The sequence below is a fragment of the Narcine bancroftii genome, chromosome 3 (genome assembly GCF_036971445.1).
Source record: "Narcine bancroftii isolate sNarBan1 chromosome 3, sNarBan1.hap1, whole genome shotgun sequence".
NCBI classification, from domain to species: domain Eukaryota; kingdom Metazoa; phylum Chordata; class Chondrichthyes; order Torpediniformes; family Narcinidae; genus Narcine; species Narcine bancroftii.
In genome coordinates this window covers 85956263-85969790 of record NC_091471.1, presented here as the reverse complement: position 1 = coordinate 85969790, position 13528 = coordinate 85956263, and the positions used below count along the sequence as shown (strand labels likewise).

The 13528-nt window shown below is 38.7% G+C and overlaps 2 protein-coding genes across 4 annotated transcripts in view; one reads left to right on the top strand and one right to left on the bottom strand.

The window, feature by feature from the left end:
* ndufaf2 (NADH:ubiquinone oxidoreductase complex assembly factor 2) overlaps positions 1-2184 on the bottom strand; it is a 118649-nt gene extending 116465 nt beyond the window's left edge. The window contains exon 1 of one of the 2 annotated variants that reach the window (XM_069924467.1): positions 1848-2184. In XM_069924467.1, coding sequence (XP_069780568.1) covers positions 1848-1962 — 115 coding nt within the window. In that variant the 5' untranslated portion in view covers positions 1963-2184. The remainder of the gene's footprint in view (positions 1-1847) is intronic. The other variant, XM_069924469.1, reaches the window with a different exon arrangement.
* Positions 2079-13528, top strand: part of ercc8 (excision repair cross-complementation group 8) — a 52007-nt gene continuing 40557 nt past the window's right edge. Inside the window, exons 1-5 of one of the 2 annotated variants that reach the window (XM_069924466.1) lie at positions 2079-2281; positions 4353-4448; positions 5131-5232; positions 5333-5456; positions 12631-12712. In XM_069924466.1, the coding sequence (XP_069780567.1) occupies positions 2205-2281; positions 4353-4448; positions 5131-5232; positions 5333-5456; positions 12631-12712 (481 nt within the window). In that variant the 5' untranslated portion in view covers positions 2079-2204. The remainder of the gene's footprint in view (positions 2282-4352; positions 4449-5130; positions 5233-5332; positions 5457-12630; positions 12713-13528) is intronic. The other variant, XM_069924465.1, reaches the window with a different exon arrangement.

Here is a 13528-nt window from a genome sequence, read left to right as displayed (position 1 = left end):
TACTGCTCCAGCTTTTACCCCCTCCAGTTCCTTGTCTTGGGAGTCGCCTTAGAGATCTCTGTCAGCGTCTACTGCTGCGCGATATGCTGGCCCAATCTCCGCAATAACAAGCCTACAAATCCTAAATTAGTATAGTTATTCCCTCTTGTTCAAGAATCCGAAGGGGTGGTTTTTAAGGATTTTGGAGGCAGTTTATTTTGAGACATTAAATACATTTTAATCTCCAAGTTTCTCAATGTCATGTACCAGTGAGTTCAGAAATAAAATTCACTTTGCTTCCACAGATGTTGCCTGACCTTTGGAGTTCCTCAGTTTTGCTTTTTGCTCCTGGCTGTTCTATCAGTGGTCTACATTTTACTACTATCTTCAGTGATTCATCTGGTAGTACTTGAAATTGCAAGAACTTAGTGGTAATTTCAAAAGTCCATACAAATACTTGCCCATTTTAACTGCCATATGCCTCCTTTTCTTTTTAAAGTATTTTATTGTTTAGCATACAAACATAAATAGTGAATTGACAATTACATGATGATTCATTTGTATACAAATCTTTGGCTTGGCTTCACACACAAAAAAGCCAATGAAAAAAGTAGATAAAACTACATCAATAATTGCTTATGCCTCAAAAACATTTAATTGAAATGATCTTTGCAACCCTGTTCGTTGAAATAACTTGAATAAACAAAAAGAAAAAAACAACGTAAAACTAAATCTATCCCCTTTTTCTACTCAAGGTTACCTTATAAATTAATTTTTTAAAAATCAATAATATGGAACCAGAGAATAACCAATGAACCATCAGAACATACAATAATTGTTAATTCTTCCAATTATAAAAAAATTCTAAGAATGGGCCCCACTATTTCCATCTTTGATATTATATCAAATTTTCTCTAAACCTAGATTGGAGTGAGTAGGGGATGAGTTATCTTTCCATTTCAGTAAAATTGCACGTCTGGCGAGCAGCATGGTAAAAACGAAAACTTTTTCCCAAGATGTCAATTTATCTGAATCACGAGTAAAAGTCAAAGAGAGCAATTAATAGGCAAGGTTCCAAATTAATCTTAAGCATCGATTGATAAAGTTTAGAGAATGTTTTTTTCCAGAATCTCCCTAAATTTGGCCACTCCCAAAACATATGGATCAGGGAAGCTTCAAAATTGTTACATTTCTCACATCAGGGATCAATGTCGGCCCAAAAACGAGATCATTCAGGTTTAGACAGACAAGTTGTGTAGTCTTGCACAAAATGAGGGATCATTAATCAATCTGAAAGTAGAGTACGGTTTTTTATTTTCGTGGTGGATTAACATCGTGTATTTATAATAATTTATTGGATTTACATTCAGCTCCCACGGCTCGGATCAAGAGTGATTGGGAACGAGATTTGAACCTCACATTCTCAGATGAAGATTGCCAATATGCCTCCGAACCAACTCAGAAAGACCATCGCCCACGACTTGGCATTTTCTGTGAGTTTTTAATTTCGCCAATATCTTGTCCGGAGTTAAGATCCCGCCAACTTTTCGCTCCCATCCCACAGTGACCTCGTCAAAGGAGAATGCGCAGAACTTGAACTTGTGTTTGAAACAGCAAGGCACAAGTTATCAATGAGTATCATTTTAAAACCGGGAACGGAAACTCAAACTTTCCATGTCTTTCTTCTGATCGGAAGGAGCAAATCACCAAATGCTTCCCAAAGTACGATTAAAGCACCCTCGATTGTCTGGTAAATTTGGTGCCTGAAACGTCAAACACAACAACCAAGCTCCCTGACGTGATCCCAACACCGGACTCGGACAATATTCCCTTGTGTCCCCTCACCCAGGGGGAAACAGTCCACTCACCTGTCCACGTCTTCTGCTCAGGGATGTAATAATACTTGTTCCCCAAGTGATCAGTACCCACGTGATGTTTCACGAGCCCAAATATCTTTTGCATCTGCGTCCGTAATCTATTCATGGCTGAGACCCCAACAGTCTCCCCAGTCCTTTGCACTTTGTCCACCCCCTCAACATTGAAGGAGCCTATTGGTGCCTACGGATGCGGCAGCCAATCACCTTCCTTGTCTTTGCGTTCGTTTATTTCTCTCAACATGGCGGCCGCTGGTGCAGACGTTGTTCCAATGCTCCTGTCCGTTTCATCCTTTGGTTCATAATAAAGCGTTCGTGGGCTTTGATGTGGATGGTTAGGGTTTTCCGGGAATGCTCTCCCTTTTGGCAGCTCGTCGGAGTGGCTGCGATGAGCCGCTGAGAGTGAGGCGGGCCGAATCCACCCGGAGGTTAGTCTCTTGGAATATCCACGATCACGATTCAGGAACATGGGCTCCAGCGCCTTCTGCCATACTTTCATTCTCTGGTCCAACTACTGTAAATTCAGCAGTTTTTACATGATGTCACTAGAAACGCAAAGCAGTACAAATGGAGAGAGTTAACGCCACACAGGTCCAACAAAAAAATCATTACAATTTAAAAGGGATCTCAGGGACACCTTCACACACAGAATGATGGTTATATACAACAAGCTGCCAGCGGAAGTGGTAGAAGCAGGGACAATTGTTCAAAAGACATTTAGACAGGTCTATAGGTAAGATATGAGCCAAAGGCAAATGGGACTGGATTGCGGTAGTCAGCGTGAAGGATCTATGACCTTGCTGTTGAAGTATAATTTTCTGAATAGACCTCAGCAACTGAGAGCTTGGCTGTCAAAAGTAAAATAATGGATATTGAGAATATGGAAGAGAACAACCAACTTATGGAGGAGTAATATGAGTTGTTTTTGGGCTGTCGACGTGGATAGATTTAATTTCAATGAGAATTTTTATATAAGATTCTTGTCTTATATAATGTTGACTGATCAAGACTTGAAAGGCAGTTCTCTTTTTAACAAACTGGTTAATGAAAAATGGGGGGGGGGGGGTGTGGTCAATGTTATAGAAAGGAAGGTGAGCAGACTTAGTGATATAAAAATATTAGGACATGAGGTGAGATATGATGCCAAAATTGCAAACATTATTGCTCTGTCTTGGAGTGTGGGAAAGGGGCAGAGTCAATGAAAGAGAGAGAGCAGCATTTATCTTCCCATGATATTTTTGCTCATCAACCTCTGCATTTCAGGCAAACAGCATGACAAATAGTATGATGGATTTGAGGTACAGCTGAAGTGTAATCAGTGAATAAACATTATCAGACATTGTTGACAGGTAATCTAACCGCAGGACGTTCAAAGAAGAAAAAGAAGACCGATACCTTGAAGACTTTAGAATTAACAATGCATGCAGGAGAGGAATAATCTGATTACAGCTATGTAGATATTCAGGTAACCAAAAGAGGCCAGGCAGTCTCATCTTACTGAGTAATAGAAGAAACAACAGACAAAAGCTCACTAAAACATCAAGCTCTTGGGATTTATCATAACAATCCTGTCAAATTTGGATGATTTTTACTTATTTTACACACTGTCAATACTAAGTATTACTTTAAATTGCTTTATCTTTATAATTATTTAAATTGAGAGAATTTGCTCAGTTGTAAGAAGGGGACAAAGAATTTAAGCATTAAGAATCAATTGAAAATTAATGTTACCTATGTTTAAAAATTTAATCCATGTTAGTGAAGGTAATCCCTCTATAAATCTTCGTCCGCGAAGCCAAGCCAAAGAAGAAAGAAAGTGAAGGTAAATTGAACTGAATAGGATGAAAGCAAGTTGATGGAGGAGTGTTAACTGTAACATAGCCTGCAGATGTGTGGAAAGGAATGAAGGGAGTAATTGAATACTGGTCACTGAACAATAAAATGTTGCAGTCGCCAAAAGAAACTGTTCCTCAGTTATGGAAATGTATAATCATGGAGTGGCAAAAAGTAGAGTTATGTACAAATGCATTTTTATTTTCTAAAAATGGAAGATTAGAATGGGATGGTAATTTTCAAACATTTGACCCCTTCATCCATCTTTCAAAAGAATGTTGTAGATTTTGTGAGCAACATGTACAACGTTTTGTTCCTGAAATGTGGAAGCATAAACGTTTTGATTGTTGATTTTTCTTGTGGTTAGATTTTATTTTCTTTGGGGCCTAAATGGTGTTAAGCATTTAAGGTGTGTTGCATCTAAAAAGAAAGGTTTGCTTCTTTTTTAGGATTATGCATACACAAGAGATTGCTGGTAAATGTCTGTCACGTGGCAGTGTTTTATGTTGGGATTAAGAACACGAGGGAATGCTACAAATAAAAGTGGAGGACTGAGAGATTTGATATCTATTCAACTCAAGTGATTCAATTATCTTCCTTTTCATCTTAATAGGAAGAAAAAAATGTTTTGTAAACTTATTGCAGAAATATTTATTTATTCTCCAGGGTGTTAAATCTGGAATTAAACAGTGACAGAGATGTAGAGCGAATCCATGGAAGCGGAATAAATAGTCTTGATATTGATCCTGTGGAGCAAAAATTGTAAGTACTGTCCATCTATTGTATATTCCTCAAAAAAATTAACTTTACTTCATAATTTTGTATTTACTGTTTGGGAAACTATGGGAAAAGTTCCTTAAAGCACCAAGTTCAGTATGGAACTACCACATACATAGATTTTTGCATTTTATTCAAATAATTGATCATAATAATCAGATATCTGTTCTTCCTCTCTTTATATTTTTAATTATTGCAAAGTTTTCCTTGTAATATGCTGGAGAGGGATAATGCAGAGCACATTCAAACTCATTAGATGATGGGTGGTACTTATTGATGACAATAAGTTGTCCTTAGTGCAGATGGATAGTCAGAGTTTGAAAATGGGGCAAGTTGATGGTGTTATGAGGTGATGTAGATGGGTGTTTGATGATTGACATAGACACAAGGTTCTGTTTCAGTGCTGCATCACTCTCTGAAAGTTAAAGGAATATTATGCATATATTTTATATAGTTGAAGTAATCAGCCTTCCAAGAAAACTCCTGGATCGTTTAACATATATGGAGACCGTGTGGTGTTATTGGACAAGTGAACTCATCAGAACAGAGTAGACTTCCTCATCCACAAAAGTGCAAACAATGAGTGTGCATGTACTCCAACTTGTTGTGCAGGCACAGTCCAGTTGTTTGCATAGTTTCACTATTGTTATTTTGCTTATACTTTTAGCATGTTGTCTGGTGGATCAGATGGTGTTATTGCAATATATGATTTGGAGAATGCCACAAAAAAGCTACAGTATACCTGCAAGGCAATCTGTACAGTGGGCAGGTAAGAATATTTTTTATGTTGTTAATACTGTATTATCTTTGCTTTTTTAAGTGCATTTGTTATTACAGAAATAATGTACATGTAAATTGTATGTTAAAAGGTTCCATGGTCGTGAACACAAATTTAGCGTGGAGACTGTTCAGTGGTATCCTTGTGATACTGGCATGTTTACATCAAGCTCATTCGATAAAACTTTGAAAATATGGGATACAAATAGGCTGTTGGTAAGTATCAATACAAAATAATTCCCACAGTGAAAGAATAGTATGTATTTATGCTTAATAAAAATGTTTCCAGAAACTGGATATATGCATTTGTTTGGTGGACAGTAACATGATAGGTTGGGTTTAAATTGCTTATTTGCAGTGTGATCTGCTGATTGTCAATGAGTTTCTGGTACATTGGTCCATCAAGAAAGGCAAGTATCAGTAGGTTATGAGGTTTGGATGGCATCACCACACCAGGGTCATGCCCAGAGCGGAATGCCACACTGACCATCGGCTGGTTCGCTGCAAGCTCAACCTTCACTTCAAGCCAAAGTCCAGGAACAGTAAAGCCCCCAGAAAGAGGTTCAATGTTGGAAACCTGCATTCAGATGAAGTGAGAGGAAACTTCCAGGCAAACCTCAAAGCAAAGCTTGAGTATGCAATCCGCCTCACGGACTCGTCCCCTGAAACCCTCTGTGATCAGCTGAAGACTGCCATACTGCAATCCACTGAAGAGATACTGGGCTTCTCCTCCAGGAAAAACAAGGACTGGTTCGACGAAAACAGCCAGGAAATCCAGGAGCTGCTGGCAAAGAAGTGAGCTGCCCACCAGGCTCACCTTGCAAAGCCGTCCTGGCCAGAGAAGAAACGAGCCTTCCGTCGCGCATGTAGCCATCTTCAGCGCAAACTCCGGGAGATCCAAAATGAGTGCTGGACTAGCCTCGCCAAACGAACCCAGCTCAGCGTGGACATTGGCGACTTCAGGGGTTTTTACGAGGCTCTAAAAGCTGTGTACGGCCCCTCACCCCAAGTCCAAAGCCCGCTGCGCAGCTCAGACGGCAAAGTCCTCCTCAGCGACAAGATCTCCATCCTCAACCGATGGTCAGAACACTTCCAATCTCTTTTCAATGCCAACCGCTCAGTCCAAGAATCCGCCCTGCTCCAGCTCCCTCAACAGCCCTTAAGGCTGGAGCTGGATGAGGTCCTCACCCAGGAAGAGACATATAAGGCAATTGAACAACTGAAAAGTGGCAAAGCAGCAGGTATGGATGGAATCCCCCCAGAGGTCTGGAAGGCTGGCGGCAAAACTGCATGAGTTTTTCAAGCTCTGCTGGGACCAAGGAAAGCTGCCTCAGGACCTTCGTGATGCCATCATCATCACCCTGTACAAAAACAAAGGCGAGAAATCAGACTGCTCAAACTACAGGGGAATCACGCTGCTCTCCATTGCAGGCAAAATCTTCGCGAGGATTCTCCTAAATAGAATAATACCTAGTGTCGCCGAAAATGTTCTCCCAGAATCACAGTTCAGCTTTCGCGCAAACGGAGGAACTACTGACATGGTCTTTGCCCTCAGACAGCTCCAAGAAAAGTGCAGAGAACAAAACAAAGGACTCTACATCACCTTTGTTGACCTCACCAAAGTCTTCGACACCGTGGACAGGAAAGGGCTTTGGCAAATACTAGAGCGCCTCGGATGCTCCCCAAAATTCCTCAACATGGTTATCCAACTGCACAAAAACCAACAAGGTTGGGTTAGATACAGCAATGAGCTCTCTGAACCCTTCTCCATTAACAATGGTGTGAAGCAAGGCTGCATTCTCGCAGCAACCCTCTTTTCAATCTTCTTCAGCATGATGCTGAAACAAGCCATGAAAGACCTCAACAATGAAGACGCTGTTTACATCCGGTACCGCATGGATAGCAGTCTCTTCAATCTGAGGCGCCTGCAAGCTCACACCAAGACACAAGAGCAACTTGTCCGTGAACTACTCTTGCAGATGATGCCACTTTAGTTGCCCATTCAGAGCCAGCTCTTCAGCACTTGACGTCCTGTTTTGCGGAAACTGCCAAAATGTTTGGCCTGGAAGTCAGCCTGTAGAAAACTGAGGTCCTCCATCAGCCAGCTCCCCACCATGATTACCAGCCCCCCCACATCTCCATCGGGCACACAAAACTCAAAACAGTCATCCAGTTTACCTGTCTCGGCTGCACCTTTTCATCGGATGCAAGGATCAACAACGAGATAGACAACAGACTCGCCAAGGCAAATAGTGCCTTTGGAAGACTACACAAAAGAGTCTGGAAAAACAACCAACTGAAAAACCTCACAAAGATTAGAGTATACAGAGCCGTTGTCATACCCACACTCCTGTTCGGCTCCGAATCACCTACGGCTCCTAGAACGCTTCCACCAGCGTTGTCTCCGCTCCATCCTCAACATTCATTGGAGCGACTTCATCTCCAACATCGAAGTACTCGAGATGGCAGAGGCCGACAGCATCGAATCCACGCTGCTGAAGATCCAACTGCGCTGGGTAGGTCACGTCTCCAGAATGGAGGACCATCGCCTTCCCAAGATCGTGTTATATGGTGAGCTCTCCACTGGCCACCAAGACAGACGTGCACCAAAGAAGAGGTACAAGGACTGCCTAAAGAAATCTCTTGGTGCCTGCCACATTGACCACCGCCAGTGGGCTGATATCGCCTCAAACCGTGCATCTTGGCACCTCACAGTTCGGCGGGCAGCAACCTCCTTTGAAGAAGACCGCAAAGCTCACCTCACTGACAAAAAACAAAGGAGGAAAAACCCAACATCCAACCCCAACCAACCAATCTTCCCTTGCAACCGTGTCTGCCTGTCCCGCATCGGACTTCTCACCCACAAACGAGCCTGCAGCTGACGTGGACATTACCCCTCCATAAATCTTCATCCGCGAAGCCAAGCCAAAGAAGAACAAATGTGATTCTTTTCCTCTTTGCATACATTGTCAACACAATTAGAACCAGCAGGGGTCACTGGATACCAGTGAGGAAAGAGATCTTTAGGTATTCTGTAGACCTTAAAACTTATGTACTTTGGACAGCTGCTGCATTCCAGGAAATTATTGCCATTTTCCATATGAGGGTGCCATTTCCATTCTGATATTTTACCTCCTAAACTCCGAATAAATTTCCTGGAATGCCTGCAATCTAAAGTTAACTGCAGGCATTCTGTGAACAATAGGCTAATGCAGTGGTTCTCAACCTTTTTCTTTCCACTCATATATCACTTAAAGTAATCCCTATTGCCATCAATGCTCTGTGATTAGTAAAGGATTTCTTAAGGTGATATGTGAGCGAGAAGGGAAGGTTGAGAATCACTGCTCTTGAGCCAGTGGTTACCGAAATATTTTGCTTGAGAAAAATTGTCATTGGCCCATTTCCTTTGGAGTTATGAAACCGTGCACATAATGAGTCAATTAGGTATGATTAAAACGGTGGTTTTCAACCTTTTTCTTTCCATCTGCATACCACCTTAAGCAATCCCTTACTAATCACAGAGCAGCTATGGCATAGGGAATACTTAAAGTGGTATGTGAGTGGAAAGAAAAAGGTTGAGAACCACTGGACTAATGAATACCACATATCGATGATACATGTTGCAAGTCCCACCTCTCTAATTACCGCACTTCTGGTAGTCTAAACGCGTAAGGAAACAGAGATTTTGAGTTTTGGTTGTTTGGGTGTGAACAACCAATGCCAAGACCACCAACATTCTTTAGCCCAGTAAAATTACACAAATTCTATCTAAAAAAAAAAGAGATTCAATAAGGTGGGAAGATGTTTGGAAATACAGGAGACAAATGATTTTGACCACTTAAGAAGATATAAAGAGCAACATTAACAACTTGTATTTACATCCTTCATATTATTGAATGTATTAGAATTCCTGTTTTAATGCCATTAAACAAAAGAAAGAAATAATAATTGAACAAATTCTTGGTTAAGAAAGTACTTTTAAGGCACTTAAATTAGGAAAAATCTGGAAAGAAGGTGAAGAGAGGAAATTCAAGAACTTGGGGATTTTGGCGGCCATAGAAGTAAAACATGAAAATCTGTTGACATGATGGTTGAAGTAAGGATTTACTTTGTTTTTACTTTGGAGTACGTGATTAAAATTAGAGGTGCACATATGTCGGAAGTGGAATGTCAGAGATCTCAAAGGGCAGGTATTCAATCTATACTTAATAGTTTATATAATATCTGTCTTGTATTAGATCCTGATATATTTTTATTAGGGAATATGCAATCACTAATTGATTTAGGTTTAAAGGATTATCAGATTTCCTTTATCTATTTAGCTTTAGCTGTGGCCAAGAAATATATAGCACTTACTTGGAATGACAGAAATATATTAACTTTAGATAGGTGGCATTTGGAGATGAAATCCTGTTTGACCATAGAAAGGATATCTTTTTCAATTCAGGATAGGATGTCTTTTTATAGGTTAAAGTGGACTCCGTTTGCTAAATATATGCATTTAAGTTTGCTTTAAATATGTTTTTAAGTGTGATATTTTAGTATTGATAATTTTTTTTTGTTAGTATCTTTACTTGTTATGTTTTATCTTTTTGTAAGTTGGCTTTTTTTTCTTATATATAATATTGTTCACTTTATTAACTCTTCACTCTTTATTTTGGGGGGAGGGGTTAGACTAATTTTAAGTTAGGTTATTAATGTTGTGTAATAATTATTGGGGGGGGGTTAGTTTATTTAGTTTACCGATGTACTGTAATTTTATTTTCTTACTTTTATTCTTTTTAAATGTAATTTTCTATTTTATTCATGTTATAAAATCTTAAATAAAGTTTAAAAAAAAAAGAGATCTCAAAGGGCCAGAAAAAGCTATGGAAGTTCAGTGGATAAGGCCTTTGAAAATTGTGACAGGAACTGAAGTCATTGGCTTTAATCTCCCCACCACTTAATTATTTGGATGTTTAGACTATTTAGACCCCATGAATGGATTAAAAGCAAGTTGAATGTATCCACAGATGTGGAAGATGATGTTATGTTTTCATGGAGTGGGTGAATAATTGGAGGGGGGGAGAAAGAATGGCGAAAGAGCAGGATAACAAGTAATTTGGTAACAATGAGTCATCTAGCAAGATAGTTAAAATATATTGAGGTAAAATGGTAAGGTCCAATATTCAAGGGCTGTGGACAGGATGAGATTAGTGAAGAGGGCTAGATGAGAAAATAGAACTTTTTTTGATTTCCGCAAATGCAGAAAATCTCATGGTGTCTGTCCCACCAGAAAAAAGATTTTAGTTAGTAAATATTACAGTTTAGCAGTTAAATACAGGTGCCTAACCTTTTAACCGGGATTCAGGAAACCAGCAACCTCCAAAAACGGGCACTTTTTTTGGTAAATAACACCTGCTCATCAAAGCGTCAACCATGACCAGACGCAATCCTCACTCAACTCCCGTGTATCCCGTTGAGTTCGGCATCACTAATTATTGACATAATTAATTTATAAGTACCCTACCTGTCAAGCATGATCCTCACTCAACTCACGTTGGAATATCTGTGTCATTCCACTACTTTATAAGTGCCTCCGAATCACTGTATAGTGACGCCCGTCCAGCGTCGTGGTGCTTTCACTTGACCTGGTGGTGGCTCATTTGCCATCATCGCCACCCATAATCCTCCACACAGCTGAAACTACTGTATCAGTGCCAATGCAGGGGAACCGAAAAGGGGCTATTCCCATTGTACTGGTACAGCAGTGGGGGGTGGGGGGGGGGGAAGAGAGACAGTAGTGTGACTCGGGTGGGTGAGGGGAAGGAGAGAGAGAGAGACGGCAGTGAAACTTGGGATGGGCAGAGAGATGAGTGCAAGTCAGGTGGGCAGGCTTAAAGGGACCAAAATCAAAATGATTTTGAAGTCTGGAAGATTCCAAACAATGGCAAATGTCAGTCCCAGCGATCCCGGATTAAAAAGTTAGGCACCTGGAATGACACTATCACTGACTTCAAAGAAAACTGTCTCTATAAAGATCAAGAAGACAATCTGGGATAGGATTCTCTTTGACCCAATGATGAAAGGTATCAGAGAAACTGGTTGTGTTTTTTCATATGCACTGTCTTTTAAAATAGTGTTTTATTTACTGTACTATGTTTTTGTACTTTCATGTATACTCTGCACTATTTAACTTGTGTAATACCACACCCTACACTGTTATTGAGATGTTTATTTGTTATTTTTACAATGCCTGTTGTATAAGTTGGATTGCCAGGAGCCAGGCAACGCTCGAAACAAAGGTTTTTACTGTTTACGGTATACATAACAATAAAACAATTCATTTCAAGAATTTCAGATATCAATCCAGGAAGTTATAAGCATTTTCAGTATAATTTTAATCATTTTGTGGAGCCTGTGATTGCATTTGATTATCTTCATGGGATAAAAAGAGAAGGTTAAATATTACACATTGTTGAGTGTTGTGTAACATTTTATTTTGTATTTAAAGTCTGCATTAAAAATGACTAAATGAATAAAAGTGTGTTGATATCATGTAACAAATAGTCATTTTTTTTTAGAGAACTTTACTATGAGAATAATATGTAAACAATTTTATTTGAGCTTTTTGCAAACCATCTGTGGAGAAACGGAAGATCTGCATTACTACATTTATTTAGCTCATGTTAACAGTGCAGTAGTTGCTTTTATCATAGTGAATGAAGGTGAACTCTGACATATTTCCACACCTTTAAAGAACAAAATCCTGATTGAACAATGCTGAATCATTGCATAAAACTCGTATCTTTTTACCAATGTTTAATTACATATTATAACATTGTAATATTTGTGCAATGTCCTTTGTAAAAATTTCATTGACTTTACTGTTTTTAAAAAAAAAATTAAAATTAGATATAATATTAAAGAGATCAAGGTTGAATTTAAAAAGATATGGGACCCATTCATGGACAATTATCATAATTACTTTGGCAGGTGTGGTCTGGGGGTTTTTCTATCCAATGTCCGAGAGCTGATACTTGATTCTTTACAATTTATTTGCTGGTGACCATATTTAGTGGGAGGGTTTAGATTAATATGTTTTTCTTCCTTTTTTTTCTTTTGTTCTTATTTTTTTCTACAATTAGAAGAGATTGATCTATTTAGATAATTACCATGTATATCTCAATATTAGAATATGAGGTAAAATTCTCATGAGGATTTTTCACTTTTTTAGAATTCTATAAGTATTTATAATTGATATGTGACATTCTGTATTGCATTATATAGAAGCTATATAATTAATAAATATCTAAACAATATACAAGTATTCATGTAATATTTCTCCCTTTTGAATTAATAAAAATATTTTTAAAAGAAACAAAAAAATAAACTATCTTTCATTTTACAGCCTGCTGAAATTTTTTCGTTTGAAGGAACAGTCTATTGTCATCACATGTCACCAATTGCGATGAATCACTGTCTGATAGCTGGTTAGTATAATGTTGTTGGATGCTCCAACCAGTGAATGTGAAATGTTGATGTTTTTTTCAAAATGTAAGTCCAATGTGTTCCCTCGAGGTTCAGTTTTTGAAGAGCCCCAGGCCAAGATAAAAGCCAGTCTGGAATTGTGGGATGAGATTACTGAAAGAGAACTGCAAAGGTTATTTATCGGTTTTAATTTTTTTGAACTTTTGCAATAGTCAAGCAAGTTCAAATCCACGATAGATTTTGAATTTGATTAATTGATTGAATCTGAAATGTATTGCTTATGTTTATTGTGGCACCCATGATGCCTGTTATTTTATTAATGTCTTTGAAGGGAAGAATTCTGCTTTTCTTGAATGACTTGAACTTTTAAGGACTCCATTTCCACAACAATGTTTTTAATTTAACTGCATTTGAAATGCCTAAGTATTGTATCATATTGCTTCAGAAAGATAGAGTGGAATATCTGGTCTTTATCAAACATGGAATCAGATTTAAACACTATTCTATACAACTCAGAAAAGTTCTTCATGCATATATTGGAGGATTTGTACCAAATTGAGAAAAGTTGTTCCAAGGTTAGTCAAGCAGTGGCCTGTCATGATCACATACAAAGATTTTTAATCTCCAGCCAATTTCCCAGACTCCTTCATTATTATCATGTCCCATTTGGAGGTGAAGCCAATATTTTTAGATAATCAGGAAGAAATGGCCCGTATAATCCTTAACATTGACTTTGAACTCCATGAAGTTTCAAAATTTTTTTGTAAATTACAGTTAAATAATGTTGTTTAATCACAAATTGGAAGTATTGTGGAGAG